This window comes from Euleptes europaea, chromosome 19 (genome assembly GCF_029931775.1).
Source record: "Euleptes europaea isolate rEulEur1 chromosome 19, rEulEur1.hap1, whole genome shotgun sequence".
Classification (NCBI taxonomy): domain Eukaryota; kingdom Metazoa; phylum Chordata; class Lepidosauria; order Squamata; family Sphaerodactylidae; genus Euleptes; species Euleptes europaea.
In genome coordinates, this window is record NC_079330.1 from 9,827,376 (window position 1) to 9,842,972 (window position 15,597).

Consider the following 15,597-nt stretch of genomic DNA (forward strand, 5'->3'; position numbering starts at 1 on the left):
CTGATTCAGTAGAAGGCAGCTTCATGTGTTCATGTGTTCATGTGACTTGTCTAGGTATGCTTTTTTGGAGGGGGGGGGGGACTTTTCTCGGGATGGATGTTGCTGGGGATGCCAGCTGCTGGCTGGCTGGCTTTTCCAACAGGGTTGCGTTCAGGGCTGTCGCCAGCAAGAGTGGACTGGCCATTTTACTCACTGGGAAAGTGGACTAGTGCCCTAGAGGGCCATTGGCAGCCAGCAGCCAGCTCAGACAAGCATCCCTGGTGGTGCTGGCAAGGTCTGCTGAGCTCAGACCTGGGCTGGGGCAACAATAGAGATACTTAACAAGGAAATGGAAGCAATCGCTCCTCCCAGACACAGAAGAATGGAAGGACAAATTCATGGAATATGCCATTATGGCAAAAATGACCAATATGATAAATGCAAGTAATGATCCAAATTTTGAGCAGCATTATGAGAAATGGCAGTATTTTATAAGTATGTCGAGGCTCATGGCTAATAAATACAAAGTGAAAAATTAGATAGTATTTAGTGGTTTGGTAATGTAACTTTAATTTTATATTTAGACAATTATTTGGTTTGTTGATATATTAACTAGACCACTTATTGATCATCTTATTTGTATAACTCGCCCAAATACTGAAATGCAAAGTAGTGTTGTTTGCTTGATTTGCTTTAGAATTTTTTTTAAAAAATTATTTTCTTAATTGTATGATAGATATCTTTTTTTCTTCCCCTTCTCCATTTTCCTTCTGTATTCCTTTATTATATAGTAATAAAAATCTAAAAAAAAGCCAGTGTGGTGAGAGCCAGTGTGGTGTAGTGGTTAAGAGTGGTGGTTTGGAGCGGTGGAGTCTGATCTGGAGAACTGGGTTTGATTCCCCACTCCCCCACATGAGCGGCGGGGGATAATCTGGTGGACTGGATTTGTTTCCCTGCTCCTACACACGAAGCCAGCTGGGTGACCTTGGGCTAGTCACAGCTCTCTCAGAGCTCTCTCAGCCCCACCTACCGCACAGGGTGTCTGTTGTGGGGAGGGGAAGGGAAGGTGATTGGTTTTTTTTTTAATAATTTTTTTTATTTTCTAGAAGGGAAGGTGATTGTAACCCGGTTTGAGTCTCCCTTAAGTGGTAGAGAAAGTCGGCATATAAAAACCAACTCTTCTTCTTCTTCTAAAAAAAAAAAGAGAGAGATACTTGTAGGCTCACCCAACAAAGAAGCCTATATTCAGGGCCATGGGAGGGGGAAGAAGGGGGCCATTTGGTCTGGGCCGTTCAAGGGTGGAGGGCTCAAATTTGTAATTTTTTTGCCAGCTAGAATACTTTCTGTAGTGGGCCATCGTTTTGGAAACATGTTCTTTTAGCTCCACTAGGGGGAACACGCTGACCTTCCCCGCGTTCGCACTAGGAGCCACTTCTGCTTGGAGCGGCAGTTCAACTTCTGGTGTGCCAGCTGCCGAGGAAAGGAATATATATTTATATATATTTGCTAAAGAAAACTTCTTGCCGAAAGGGGAATGAAAATCACAGCACCGGCATTGGCTGCGGATATGTTGGCGATGGTGTTAGGGGTCTCGGGCCTTCTGCTTCTCTTCCTGTGTGCCGGATCAGATTGCTGGCGGGTAGGAATGAACTTTCTCTCTCTTGAATACGTTTGTCTCCCACCTGCTTCCGAGGCGCTAACACTAGGGTGAATGGGTCTCTGACAACAACCTTGCAGTGTAGGCTATCCCGAAAGGGAGTGTGTGTGTGTGTTACGTGCCGTCAAGTCACTTCTGACTCATGATGACTGTATGAATCAGCGTCCTCCAAAACATCCTGTCATTAACAGCCTTGCTCGGGTCTTGCGAACGGAGGGCTGTGGCTTCCTTTATAGAGTTCATCCATCTCATGTTGGGTCTTCCTCTTTTCCTGCTGCCTTCCGCTTTCCCTAGCATTATTGTCTTTTCCAGTGACTCTTGTCTTCTCACGATGTGACCAAAGTATGATAGCCTCAGTTTAGTCATTTTAGCCTCTAGGGACAGTTCAGGCTTGATTTGATCTAGTAACTGACCCAAAATTACCCAGAAGCTTCATGGCTGAATGGAGATTTGAACTCAGGTCTCCCCATCCTAGGCTGACACTCTGAACTTTGCACCGCATCTTTTGGAATCCGAGCACCTTCAAAGCTCAGATCCAGACAACCATCAAAGATCTGTACATGGATCAGAACAGGGCTGGATTTGGTGGCAGGCACCCCAGGTGACCACCTGGGGCACTGGACTTGTGGGGGTCACAGGCTGTTTACCCAACTATTCACCGTACTGTTCAAAAACTTCATTTTGGCTTGTACAACCAATGAGCACAGCTGTTACACCATTTAATGCTGGTCCACCTAATGATGGTGCATGGATCGATTACTCGATCTTTCAGCTATTCTTAACATTTAACTATACTCAAAATTGAACCCTTGTCTAAGAGCCAGCATGGTGCAGAGATTAAGAGCAGTGGACTCTAATCTTGAGAACCGGGTTTGATTCCCCACGCCTCCACATGAGCGGGGAACTCTAATCTGGAGGACCAGGTTTGATTCCCCAATCCTCCACATGAAGCCAGCTGAGTGACCTTGGGCTAGTCACAGTTCTCTCCGAACTCTCTCAGCCTCATCTACCTCACAAGGTGTCTGTTGCGGGGAGAGGAAGGGAAGGAGGTTGTAAACTGGTTTGTATACTTAAAAGGCGGAGGAAGTTGGCCCATAAAAACCAACGCTTCTTCTTCTTCTAGCAGAGGCAACAGATTGGTTATCATTTACCAGTACACAGAATGAATGAATACTGATCAATAGATCCTAGTGGGCAAACTGATCATCTTATACAATGGGGATAAATCATAAGTACAAAGGATACATCAACGTAATGAAATGGGTTAGAAAGACAGGAAAAAATCAGAAGTTGAACAAATGCAGATGCTTCTCCATGAGGAACAATTTTGCCTTGGGCCTGAATCAGGATTTCCAGATTTTTGGTTGGTTTTTATATGCCGACTTTCTCTACCACTTAAGGGAGTCTCAAACCGGCTTACAATCACCTTCCCTTCCCCTCCCCACAACAGACACCCTGTGAGGTAGGTGGGGCTGAGAGAGCTCTAAGAGAAGTGGACTAGCCCAAGGTCACCCAGCTGGCTTTGGGTCTAGGAGTGGGGAAATAAATCCAGTTCACCAGATTAGCCTCCGCCGCTCATGTGGAGGAGTGGGGAATCAAACCCGGTTCAGATCAGAATCCACTGCTCCAAATAGGGTTGCCAGGTCCCTCTTTGCCACCAGCGGGAGGTTTTTGGGGCAGGGCCTGAGGAAGGCAGGGTTTGGGGAGGGGAGGGACTTCAATGCCATAGAGTCCAATGGCCAAAGCGGCCATTTTCTCCAGGTGAACTCATCTCTAACGGCTGGAGATCAGTTGTAAAAGCAGGAGATCTCCAGCTAGTACCTGGAGGTGGGCAACCCTAGCTCCACACCACCGCTCTTAACCACTACACCACGCTGGCTCTCCCCAAGTCAGCTGTATCAGGACAAGGCAATTTCCCCAGATTTCTTAGCCCTGAATCGCCTTGGCCTTCAAACTAATTTTGTCTCTTCCCCTTTCCCCTTGAAGAAAAACGGACGGTAATGCCATTCACAGAGGAACCAAAGGAATACTTTGGTGGAGCTGCTGAAAAAAAAGAAAACGCCGCCGTCGCCATGGGAATGCTAAACCCCGAGAAATATATCGGTGGCAATAATGCCAGTGGAATTTGTCGGAAAGGTCACAACTCTTTCTGACAGCTTTGAAAAAGAGAGGGAGCAATTCCCTTTGTTCTGCGAGTGTTACACACACACAACTTTTGTTTATCACACTGTCCAGGCAAAGTTGTCCGTCGGCCTTCCTCATGAGGAGGCTCACCGTATTCCCAGGTTGGGCTTCGAATAAGTTAACGGAAACGAGTCTGCTCATCACTGATAGACACTTCTAAACTCTCTCGCCGAGCCGAAAGATCGGCGTGTTTTCGAACGTTTCCCCGATTCTCAGGTTTAGGACTGCGGCAAGTTAGGTGAAACTGGTGAATGTTGAAGTTTGGAAGCTTCCTTCAGCTTATCACTTGCGGTTTCCTTAGAGAAATAATAATGCCTTTAAGGTATCCTGCAGAGTCCTGAAGCGCCCAGCTGTGCTCAATCATGATAGCGGAAGGGGATTTTCAGGATCATTTGAGCATTTAAAAAAACCCTTCAGGGGACTACTGCTTGGCACATGTAGGCAGCAGCCTTTGCAAAATTTCTACCTTTCAGGGGGGTTCGCCAGCCACTTTTTAAACCCGCGAAGTTCTAATTCTAAAAAGAAACTATCTTTCTTTAAAAGGGAATATTATAACTTAAAAGGTTTTTAAGAAAATGCTCCAGGTGGGGCAGTGGGACCAAAAACCAGTGTTGACTAGGGTTGCCAGGTCCCTCTTCGCCACTGGTGGGAGGTTTTGGGGGAGGAGCCTGAGGAGGGCGGGGTTTGGGGAGGAGAGGGACTGCAATGCCATAGAGTCCAATCGCCAAAGCGGCCGTTTTCTCCAGGGGAACTGATCTCTGTCGGCTGGAGATCAGTTGTAATAGCAGGAGATCTCCAGCTAATACCTGGAGGTTGGCAACCCTAGTGTTGCCCCGTTCCTAACTAATGTGTTTCCTTTGTGCAGCAAGACGCCAAGGATCCTCTGTCTTCCGTGGGCTTGAGTGTCCGGTGTCGGGGTCTGTGGAGCGAGTGCATATTTGATAACGTGGCCAACCTCTGGACATGCGATATTCCTATCTCCTATCTCAGCGAACACCCCGGTAAGGAAAAGGAGTCTGAGTGATTTGGGTGGGTGGGAGATTGTATTCATATCAGTATCTCAGATGGGATCTCCAGGTCAGATTGCAGTTTTGGGAGCTGACCTTGAAACACAGCAAGCTAGCAACAGTGTTATGGGGACCAGACAAAACCAAAAGGCCAGGCTCTTAGTATTTACACCAGGAACTTTGGGAAGGGGCCATTCCCAGATCTGTTACCCAAGATCCTTTAAACTGGGAAATCAATACAGGACCTTCTGCGTTCAAAACATGGACCGCTATAAGAACATAAGCCATGCTGGATCAGAGCAAGGGCCATCAAGTCCAGCAGTCTGTTCACCCAGTGGCCAACCAGGTGCCTCTAGGAAGCCCCCAAACAAGACGACTGCAGCAGCACCATCCTACCTGTGTTCCACAGCAGCTCATATAATCCTGGAGAGAATAGGTATGCGTCATCACTAGTATCCATTTTGACTAGTAGCCATGAACAGCCCTCTCCTCCATGAACATGTCCACTCCCCTCTTCAAGCCTTCCAAGTTGGCAGCCATCACCACATCCTGGGGCAGGGAGTTCCTCAATTTATATATACAAAGCAGTCTTACACTGTCTGACTGGTCGTGGCGGAAAGTGCCGTCAAGTCGCAGCCAACTTATGGCGACCCCGTAGGTAGGCAGCCCTATCGAGAGACCGGTTATAATTCTGGAAGATCTCCAGCCACCGACTGGAGGTTGGCAACCCTATTTTTATCCCATTGGGGAAAGGAGTTTGTATTTCAACTGTTTGCACACAAAAACACAAAACATAATGCAAGCAATGTGGACAAAAAACGAGTCCATGGTACTAATGCAGAGTTCTGGCTGCTAGGCCAGTGGGGGTGTCTTCTTGCCTCAGGTGTCACGATCCTTTCCCCCTCTATTTGCAGCTGTCCTTGTGGTCACCCGGGTCTTGGTCATCCTCTCAAGCTTCCTGACCCTTGCTGCCATGCCCCCTTTCATCGCTGGGATGAAATGCACCAACCTGATCCGTGACAAAGCCCCACGGAAGTACAAGTTTTCCCTGGCTGCTGGGACCTTGTTCCTCCTAGGAGGTAAAGGAGGCCTTGGTCTTTTCATGAGGGCGAGGCCAACATATTCTCCCTGTAGGGCTGCCAACCTCCAGGTGGTGGCTGGAGATCTCCCACTATTAGAACTGATCTCCAGGTGATCTCCTCTCCAAACCCCGCCCTCCTCAGGCTCCGCCTCAAAAACCTCCCGCCGGTGGCGAATAGGGACCTGGCAACCCTACTGATGCCGTTGGAGTTTGCTGATCTCTATGGTAAAAACAAGATCTTAGAGTGTTTGTGATGTCACTTCCACGTTTTAGCTAGGAGTTGCCGCTGACTTGTCAATGGTGTACTTCTCCCCCCCCCCCTTGCTGCTCATTCAAGTGGAAGCAGGGGCTAGGAGGCGGCACAGGAGATCACCCATCGTAGCGGATAAGTTGGCAACCCTAACTACCACACATCCTCTGTAGATTAAAAGCACCAGCTGTTTGATATCAGAAAGGGGAGTCTGGATTCAGTCCCCCCCCCTCCCCAGTTCCTCATGGAACAGCTGGTCAGTGGGATTGTAGCTACTCCGAAAGTTTTTTCCCCCAAATGTTCTGTACCAAAAGAACAAACATCCTCTTGGCTTTCCAGTTAGTACAGGACAGGTCACTGCAGAGCAAATGAATAATACTGTGCGGTGAAGAGTGACCTGGGAGAACTGGAGTGTATAATCATGTGGGTCAAAATCCCATTGCTTCTTCTGGCCAAGAAATGCTTCCCCTACTAAATTGCTATGGGTAGCTGTGTTAGTTCTGTCTGTGACAGTAGAAAAGAACAAGAGTCCAGGAGCTAGTTGTATCTGAAGAAGTGAGCGGTGGCTCATGAAAGCTCCTACCCTGCCAGAAATTTTGTTAGTCTTTAAGGTGCTACTGGACTCTTGCTCTTTTCTACTGCTAAATCGCTGTATTCCTTGTGGTTGTTAAGAAAAAGAGTTGGTTTTTATATGCTGACTTTCTCTGCCACTTAAGGGAGAATCAAACCAGCTGACAATCTCCTTCCCTTCCCCACAACAGACACCCTGTGAGGTGGGTGGGGCTGAGAGAGCTGTGACTAGCCCAAGGTCACCCAGCTCGTTTCATGTGTAGGAGTGGGGGAAACAAATCCAGTTCACCAGATTAGCCTCCGCCGCTCATGTGGAAGAGTGGGGAATCCAACCCGGTTCTCCAGATCAGACTCCACCGCTCCAAACCACCGCTCTTAACCACTACACCAAGCAAAGGGACTCTACGGTGGTGTGGAGCAAATCTGACAATCGTCATATGGTATCTCCTCTTTCTTTCACAGGCCTAGCTGGTGCAATTGCTGTCCTTTGGTATGGTATCGACACTGTGCAGAAGTATAAATTAGAGGTAAATTTTGCTTCCGAGGGGCACAGTTAGGAAGGGTAAAACAAGAGGGCTGAGGTAGCTCCAGGAATGTACAGTTGAGCCAGTGTGGTGTAGTTAGGGTTGCATTGGCAATTGGACTCTACGGCCCTCTCCAAACCCCGCCCTCCTCAGGCAGAGGGCTCCATGAACACTGTGCCACCCCTTATTTTTGAGGGCCAACCACCATACCTCAGAAGACAGGGGTGGCATCCAGAACTGAGTAGCAGGGTGAAATACTACAGGTGGGTAGAAGGCGACCATTTCCATTTCCAGGTTTGCAAGTTTTTAAAACTGACCTTTGTAGCTTTTCGCTCAATAGCATTTTCGTCATTATTGGGGGGGGGGCATAATTTCTCTAGAGCTCCGTGGTGCAGAGTGGAAAGCTGCAGTACAGCAGTCCAAGCTCTGCTCACGACCCGAGTTCAATCTCGACGGAAGTCGGTTTCAGGTAGCCAGCTCGAGGTCGACTCAGCCTTCCATCCTTCCGAGGTCGGTCAAATGAGTACCCAGCTTGCTGGGGGTCAAATGTAGATGACTGGAGAAGGCACTGGCAAACCACCCCGTAAACACAGTCTACCTAGTAAACGTTGGGATGTGATGTCACCCCGTGGGTCAGTAATGACCTGGTGCTTGCACAGGGGACTACCGTTATCTTTTTATAACTACTCCACTGAAAACCTTTACTTACTGATTTCTACATAGTGTGTTATTGTTAAAGGCACAAGAACAGAATAGAATACTCTATGCCACCACAGCAGCGAGAATGGTATACGCAGCTAAATGGAAAATGTCTGAAATACCGGACAGAACTGATTGGATTCATAAAATGTTTGAACTAGCAGAAATGGCAAAATTGACTGAGTTAATAAATCAAAAAGATAATGATGAATTTGTTAAGGAGTGGGAGGCGTGGATTGTTTATTGCAAAAATGAACTTAATGTGCAAAATGTTAAAGGTTACAACTTAGATTAGGTTAATTTTCTTGTTTCTATTTTTCTTTCTTTTTTAATAACTGTAGAAGGTTTTACAAAAAAAAATTTTTTTATAAAGAAGTAGAAAATAATTGCTAAGAGGATTACGAAGATAAGTTAGAAATAGAAGAAGGAAGAGAGGAAGTCAAAGCAGGGGAAGATAATTGTTATATATATGTTACTCTTAGCTGAGAATTAGAAAAGATTGAAAGGTAATGTTTATTGATTGTATCGAAGGTATGAAAAAACAATTAAAAAAATTTTATATAAAAAAAAGAACAGAATAAGCTGGTCACTTGGCAACGCTAGACCCTGCTTTCTTATTCCTCCCCCTAAAAAATGTACACATTCCTCCCTCCAGTGCCGCCCCCCTTTTATTAACAGAGCAGTTCAGTAGCCCCAACCCCGTGGAAATTCACTGGCAGAAGAGGTAGCTGGTGAAATTAAACCACAACACAATATTGCCAGCTGTGCAAGGAAATATATTCTTCTGTCTTTTTTGGGTCGGGGGGTACACAACTTTTTTTTCTGCTTTAATATTAATGTGCATTTCCTCACAATTGACTGTCTGTGTTTCGTCCCCGCAGGCCAGAACAATCGCTAGCATTAAACACTGAACAATGAGAGGAATTAATGCACACATATATATGAAAGTATGATCTAAAGCCATAGACTAAAGCTCATTGTGATTTAATATTATGACAGAAACAGCAGATTTCCCTACGCCCAGAATTTTTGTGTGTGACAAATTCCTATTAGCTGTCAACATTGTTGCCTGATAAAAATTCGCCATTGTTTGGGCTGCTGAGAGATTTTCCAGGTTCCGTCTCTTTAGGTTTAATTGTGGCACTAGCAGCCAATTTACATTTTCTCCCCAATGGAAATCCTTAGCAGTTGAAAACATCGTTCTCCTCTCCTACACAGCAACCCTGTGAGGTATGTTAGGCTGAGAGGGAGTGATTGGGCAAAGGTCGCCCAGTGAGCTTCCATGGCAAAGTAGGGATTTGAACCTGGGTCTGACACTCTGAGATTCCATCCATGGGGCTCAACTAGGGTTGCCAGTTGGGTTGCCGACCTCCAGGTTCTAGCTGGAGATCTCCTGCTATTACCGATAGAGATCAGTTCACCTGGAGGAAATGGCTGCTTTGGCAATTGGACTCTATAGCGTTGAAGTCCCTCCCCTCCCCAAACCCCGCCCTCCTCAGGTTCCATCCCCAAAATCTCCAGGTATTTCCCCAACCAGAGCTGGCAACCCTAAAGGGGACTCAGGTTCAAACCTCCCCTGTGCCATAAAGATCCTTGACTGACTTTAGCCCAGACGCTGTTTCTTACCCTTCCCTACCTCGCAGGGTTGTTGTGAGGGTCAATTAGCAGGAGAGAATCTTGTATGTTGCCCTGAGCTCTTTAAAGGGAAGGTGGGCTACAAATGCGATCTGTGGATTGACGGATAGCCTGCCCTGGCTCGCTCAATGCTTTGGTTCTCTTCCAGGTCACCTTTGGCATTCCCGGTGTGACTTACGAACTCGGCTATGCCTACTGGATGGCCGCGGGGGGTGCCGCTTGCGCGTGCTCTGCTGGCATTCTGCTGATTGTGGCCAGCTGTCTCGATGCCCAGAGTCTAGGAAAGGACCAGAGCCCTCGGCCTTGCCCTACTGATTCCAAAGGCACCTACCTGTGAAAGTGGACTTCTCTGCCAGCAACCAGTCCAAAGATCTATTAAACCAGAAAAAGCCTGATTGCAACATGTCTTTTATGATTGAGTGGATTCAACTGAATCACGCATTGATTCATAACAAGCGCTAACATTGCCTGGGGTTAGGGTTGCCAGACTCCAGGTGGTAGCTGGAGATCTCCCGCTATTACAGCTGATCTCCAGGTAGGGTTGCCAGCTCCGGTTGGGAAATACCTAGAGATTTTTGGGGTGGAATTTAGGGAAGGGAGGGACTTCAATGCCATAGAGTCCAATTCCCAAAGCGGCCATTTTCTCCAGGTGAGCTGATCTCTATCAGCTGGAGATCAGATGTAATAGCAGAAAATCTCCAGCTAGTACCTGGAGGATACCTGGAGATAGGTACCTCCTCAGACTCCGCCCCAAAAACCTCCCACCAGTAGTGAAGAGGGACCTGGCAGCCCTATCTCCAGGTGAACTGATCTGGGTTATCTGGAGACAGGGTTGCTAGTATCTATCTCCAGGCGACCCAGATCAGCACCTGGAGATAGGGCTGCCAGGTCCCTCTTCGCTATTGGTGGGAGGTTTTTGGGGCAGAGCCTGAGGAGGGCGAGGTCTGGGGAGGGGAGGGACTTCAATGCCATAGAGTTCAATAGCCAAAGCGGCCATTTTCTCCAGGTGACCTGATCTCTATTGGCTGGAGATCAGTTGTCACAGAGGGAGATCTCCAGCTGGTACCTTGAGGTTGGCAACCCTACCTAGAGAAAATGGCCTCTTTGGAAGGTGGACTCTATGGCATTGTACCGCATTGAAGCCCCTCCCCTCCCCAAACCCCACCCTCCTCAGGCTCCACCCCCCAAATCTACAGATATTTCCCAACCTGGAGCTGGCAACCCTACCTGGGGTGCTGGGCTGATAGCACCATTCTCTTTTGGGGCGGCTGGGTGGGGGGTAGGGTTGCCAGGTCCCTCTTCGCCACTGGAGGGAGGTTTTGGGGGAGGAGCCTGAGGAGGGCGAGGTTTGGGGAGGAGAGGGACTGCAATGCCATAGAGTCCAATTGCCAAAGCGGCCATTTTCTCCAGGTGAACTGATCTCTATCGGCTGGAGATCAGTTGTAATAGCAGGAGATCTCCAGCTACTACCTGGAGGTTGGCAACCCTAGTGGGGGGTGCACGTGATGTTGGCAACCTCAAAATCTAGCCCTCCCTCCTTAGCCAAAAGATAAGGTCCACACAATCAGCAATCCCAGTGTTGACAGCTGACATGGCGGGGGAGCATCCTTCAGCTGCATCAGACTTGAGAAGCGACGGCATACATCTTGCAGGTGACGGCCCGTGTATGGAACGTGAGCCGTTGACGTCTCCGGGAGGAAGCTGCAATGGTTGCAGATGGAAGAATTAGAATACTGAGCCTTGGAGGCTCTGGTCCTTTAAAGCCCTTCTCTGCCTGGGACTCATGGATAGGGTTGCCAGGTCCCTCTTTCCCACCGGCGGGATGTTTTTTGGGTGGAGCCTGAGGAGGGCGGGGTTTGGGGAGGGACTTCAATGCCATAGAGTCCAAGTGCCAAAGCAGCCATTTTCTCCAGGGGAACTGATCTCTATCAGCTGGAGATCAGTTGTAAAGCAGGAGATCTCCAGGTAGTACCTGGAGGTTGGTGAGCCTACCTGGCAACCCTACCTGTTCTAGAGGAACCCTCGAGTTGCAAACTCAATAAAACTAACCTGTGGCGTTGTAAAGGCAGCAAGTCACCACGAGGGATGCCAGAAAGCCTCCTGTGGAGCCGGCCATGCCTAGCCAGCAGGACCAGCCGAAGTCATAATGGACGCCCAAAAACATGTTATGCACCATGAGCCTGGCCCTCTCCAGGTAGACATCGATGGCGTACCACACTGAGCCCACCAGTCCGAGGACACCTGGCAGGCAAAGGGGTCCAGTCAGCGAGGCCTCAAACCATCTTGTGTGAGTCCCCTGAAGCAGTCTGGTTTGTTATCAGCCGCCCAAGCTTCCCCAAAGGCTTACTTCCGAACCCGAGCACCAATCCGGACGCATAGCGCATCTTCAGCTTGATTTCTGGCTCGTCCTTCAGGAATTTGATGCAGTCCAGGCCCAATGCCAGCAGCGCCAAAGCGAAGCCTGAGAGGATGTCTGCCGTGATCAGTAAGGCCCGAGTCACCACTATCTTTACTAAGAGAAGAAGAAGAAGAATACCAACAATTTTATTTCTTAACAGTCTTCCAACAGGATCCTTCTCAGGTATCCTGGGAAGGAACCTTATGAAGGATTCTTGGATGTGGATTCTTTAATATGAAACAAGAGACAGGATATAAGGTTGGTGAAGTGGAACTGATGAAGAACTGAAACGGCAGTCTTCCTCTTCACTTTTGATCCCCTGCTTTGGGACGGAGTAATACTTACCTGGAATCCACACCTGAAAAATGAAAAAAACACCTTGATTTGGTACCTTTTTAGTCTGTCTTTAGAATAGTGAGTTTTGGAAACCTTGGAATATTGTGACTTTGTGTCTTTATGCTTAAGAAATAGGACTTTTTGTATGTGCTTGTCAATGTTATTGTATAATACAGTCTGTTGCTTAGCTATACTTGGTATGGTTGACCTGTGTTCGATTTGGAGTAACTACATTTATACACAGAGGTGTCTATTTTGGCTTATAACCTGCCTGTAGGTTGGCAACCCTATGTCCATTCTTCTGTCTGTATGATCCTTTATTAGTCAGCAATCCATCCACCCCTGTCCACCAGTCCATTCCATCTATCTAATCCATCTATCATCTGTATATGTCAATTCCCAACAGTCGGTCACATTAGAATATTGATGAAACGTCAGAAACCAGTGCATGAAGACAATCCTACGAGATGCTGATGAATGGTGGGGGGAGCGATGCAGATTGGATCAGGCTTGGTTCTCAATGTGTAGGGTAGCCAAAAATATCTACTACTAAAAATAGCCCCTCTGTTCCAGTTGCGTCTGTAATAGGGCTGCCAACCTCCAGCTGGCCGCTGGAAATCTCCCGCTATTACAACTGATCTCCAGGCGATAGAAATCAGTTCCCCTGGAGAAAATGGCCGCTTTGGCCATTGGACTCTATGGCATTGACATCGCTCCCCTCTCTAAAACCTGCCCTCAGACCCCACCCCCAAATCTCCAGGTATTTCCCAACCTGGAGCTTGCGACCCTAACCTGTAACCCTATCCCCCTAACTTCCTTCTTGATGCACATAACAGTTATCTCCTGTTTTATTTTGTTTGCTCAAGATGTGAGCCATCTAGGCATGCTCAGGAGCCCCTCTCAGCAGCTTACAAGGTAAATTTAAAAGGGCAGGTGCACCTGCCTAAAGTTTAAAACCACCGTCTGAGTCCACAATGGCTGAAGAAGACTCTTCTTCTTATCAATAGATGGAGACTTACAGGGATGTTCTGCTAAAATGGAATCATACAGGTCACAGGTCCTAATGCCGTCCTTCAAGTTGCTGACACACTCCCTCCAAAGCCCTCGACATTTGTGGCTGACCTGCACAGGAACAGAGAAGGAAGACCACCTCTAGAAGTTGTCATGATTAGCCATGTGGTAGAGCATAGACCCATCCAAGGATCCACCCCGCCAAGAGTTAGCTCCACCATCTTGCCTTTTGCTTGAGTAGAGTTTGGCCAAATTGGAGAAAATTCAGGAGTCCAGTGATAATATCTCCCAAAGTCCTTTGCAACTCTGGGAAGTTCTCAGAGGGCTGTCCTAATTCAGGAGGGCCCCTCTGACAACAACTGGAGAATGTTGGAAATGCTGAAAACCAAAGAACATTGGTTTTCATAAAAAAAAAACTTGTTTATTTGGGTTTTTTTTTAATTTAGAAGAAGACGACGAAGTTGGTTTTTATATGCCAACTTGCTCTACCACTTAAGGGAGACTCAAACCAGCTTACAATCACCTTCCCTTCCCCTCCCCACAACAGACACCCTGTGAGGCGGGTGGGGCTGAGAGAGCTCTAAAAGAGCTGTGACTTGCCCAAGGTCACCCAGCTGGCTTCACGTGCAGGAGAGGAGAAACTAATCCAGTTCACCAGATTAGCCTCCGCCGCTCATGTGGAGGAGTGGGGAATCAAACCCGGTTCTCCAGATGAGAGTCCACCGCTCCGAACCACTGCTCTTAACCACCACTCCATGCTGGTAAAAGATTTATATCCCACTTTTCCACTCAAAAAACCTAAGTGGTTTACAATCAAACTATTACAATCATAATAAATCCCTTAAAAATAGAGGGAATGGCAAAGGGGAAGAGGCAGAACATACCAGCTCCGAAGGGGCTGGAAGGGGTGTAAAGGAACCATGTTCTGCTCTGTTCCCCCTCCCCAAAAGAAGAGTGTGTTTGGGCAAATTGTGGAGTGTTGGCCTCCTAAAATCTGGCCCCCGACTCTACCTGTTCTGCTCACCTCTAAGCTGTCATCAACGTTAACCATCCAGCAATCCGTCCAAGTGGCCGCGACCAGGAAGAGGGTGGAGACAAAAGCCACACAGAAAGACGTCAGCTGGAACAGCGAAGCCATTGGAGAACTCTGGAAGGCCAGAACAGACACCTGAGGCTCTTGGCTGATTGATGTCACAGTTACGGTTGCCAACCTCCAGGAAGTAGCTGGAGATCTCCTGCTATTACAGCTGGTCTCCAGCTGATAGAGGTCGGTTCACCTGGAGAAAATGACCGCTTGGGCAATCGGACTCTATGGAACTGAAGTCCCTCCCTTCCACAAACCCCACCCTCCTCAGGCTCTGCCCCCAAAACCTCCCGCCGATGGCAAAGACTACTTCTAGCAGTGAAAAATCACAGACGGTGTCAGAAGTGAATGAATGGGTGAGTTCGCCCTCATTTATACACCCTTGAGCCAACAATCAAAATCAACATTTTTTAAAAGCCAGTCACCCCTAACGACCACTTAAAGAATTAACTTATATAAGCAGGAAAACAAAAATCTTTTTTTAAAAAATCAAGGTTTAGTTTGTGCATGGGTAACTCGAAAACATCGTTAATCTGACCAATTGGCACAGACTGTGAGCAACATTTTTTTTTAATGGTCCACTAAGAAACCGCTCGAGCCAATTAAAAACCACTTGCTGTGAACAAGAAGGAATGCTGTGAAGCAAACCCCAAGATTTGGCCAATCCCATACGGACGAGCTCTTTCAGATGCCGTCTGGAGGTATTGGGGTAGATTTAGAAACAAATAAATAAAAAGAATAAACTTACCCTAGAAGCTAAAATGACTAAACTGAGGCTATTGTACTTTGGTCACATTATGAGAAGACAAGAGTCATTGGAAAAGACAATCATGCTAGGAAAAGTTGAAGACTGCCGGAAAAGAGGAAGACCCAACAAGAGATGGATTGACTCTATAAAGGAAGCCACGGCCCTCAATTTGCAAGACTTGAGCAAGGCGGTTAAAGATAGGACATTATGGAGGACATTGATTCATAGGGTTGCCATGAGTCGGAAGCCACTTGATGGCACTTAACACACACAAACACACAAATAAATAAAATTAGCCTTGTGTCTCTATAAAGAGAAATCAGCCTGCAGATTTGGATCATGGAATACTCAACATTTAAATTTTCTCCCCAATTCCCCCCTCTGCCCTGACCTGGATGATCTCGTCCGATCTCAGAAGCTAAGCAGTGTCGGTC

At 47.5% G+C, this 15,597-nt stretch overlaps 2 protein-coding genes across 2 annotated transcripts; one reads left to right on the forward strand and one right to left on the reverse strand.

Moving 5' to 3' along the window:
* Positions 1-1,506: 1,506 nt before the first annotated feature.
* On the forward strand, positions 1,507-9,923 carry LOC130491613 (claudin-16-like). The gene is made up of 5 exons (XM_056865384.1): positions 1,507-1,618; positions 4,686-4,821; positions 5,742-5,906; positions 7,191-7,255; positions 9,735-9,923. Exons 1-5 carry the CDS (start codon positions 1,514-1,516, stop codon positions 9,921-9,923), a joined length of 660 nt encoding a protein of 219 aa, XP_056721362.1. The 5' UTR covers positions 1,507-1,513.
* A 1,281-nt stretch (positions 9,924-11,204) lies between these two features.
* Positions 11,205-14,469, reverse strand: LOC130491747 (claudin-16-like). Its single transcript, XM_056865536.1, has 5 exons — positions 14,356-14,469; positions 13,340-13,442; positions 11,934-12,098; positions 11,636-11,827; positions 11,205-11,287 (listed from the first exon to the last, which is right to left on the reverse strand). The coding sequence occupies exons 1-5, from the start codon at positions 14,467-14,469 to the stop codon at positions 11,205-11,207; spliced, it is 657 nt and encodes a 218-aa protein (XP_056721514.1).
* Positions 14,470-15,597: the final 1,128 nt, after the last annotated feature.

Excerpts from the sequence above, each read along its gene's own strand:
- LOC130491613 (XM_056865384.1), top strand. The coding sequence starts at position 1,514 with ATGAAAATCACAGCACCGGCATTGGCTGCGGATATGTTGGCGATGGTG. Across the intron at positions 4,822-5,741 it reads CTATCTCAGCGAACACCCCG|CTGTCCTTGTGGTCACCCGG; the intron begins GTAAGGAAAAGG and ends CTCTATTTGCAG. Across the intron at positions 7,256-9,734 it reads TGCAGAAGTATAAATTAGAG|GTCACCTTTGGCATTCCCGG; the intron begins GTAAATTTTGCT and ends GTTCTCTTCCAG.
- LOC130491747 (XM_056865536.1), bottom strand. The coding sequence starts at position 14,469 with ATGGCTTCGCTGTTCCAGCTGACGTCTTTCTGTGTGGCTTTTGTCTCC. Across the intron at positions 13,443-14,355 it reads ACGTTGATGACAGCTTAGAG|GTCAGCCACAAATGTCGAGG; the intron begins GTGAGCAGAACA and ends GTTCCTGTGCAG. Across the intron at positions 12,099-13,339 it reads CATTTTAGCAGAACATCCCT|TAAAGATAGTGGTGACTCGG; the intron begins GTAAGTCTCCAT and ends TTCTTCTCTTAG.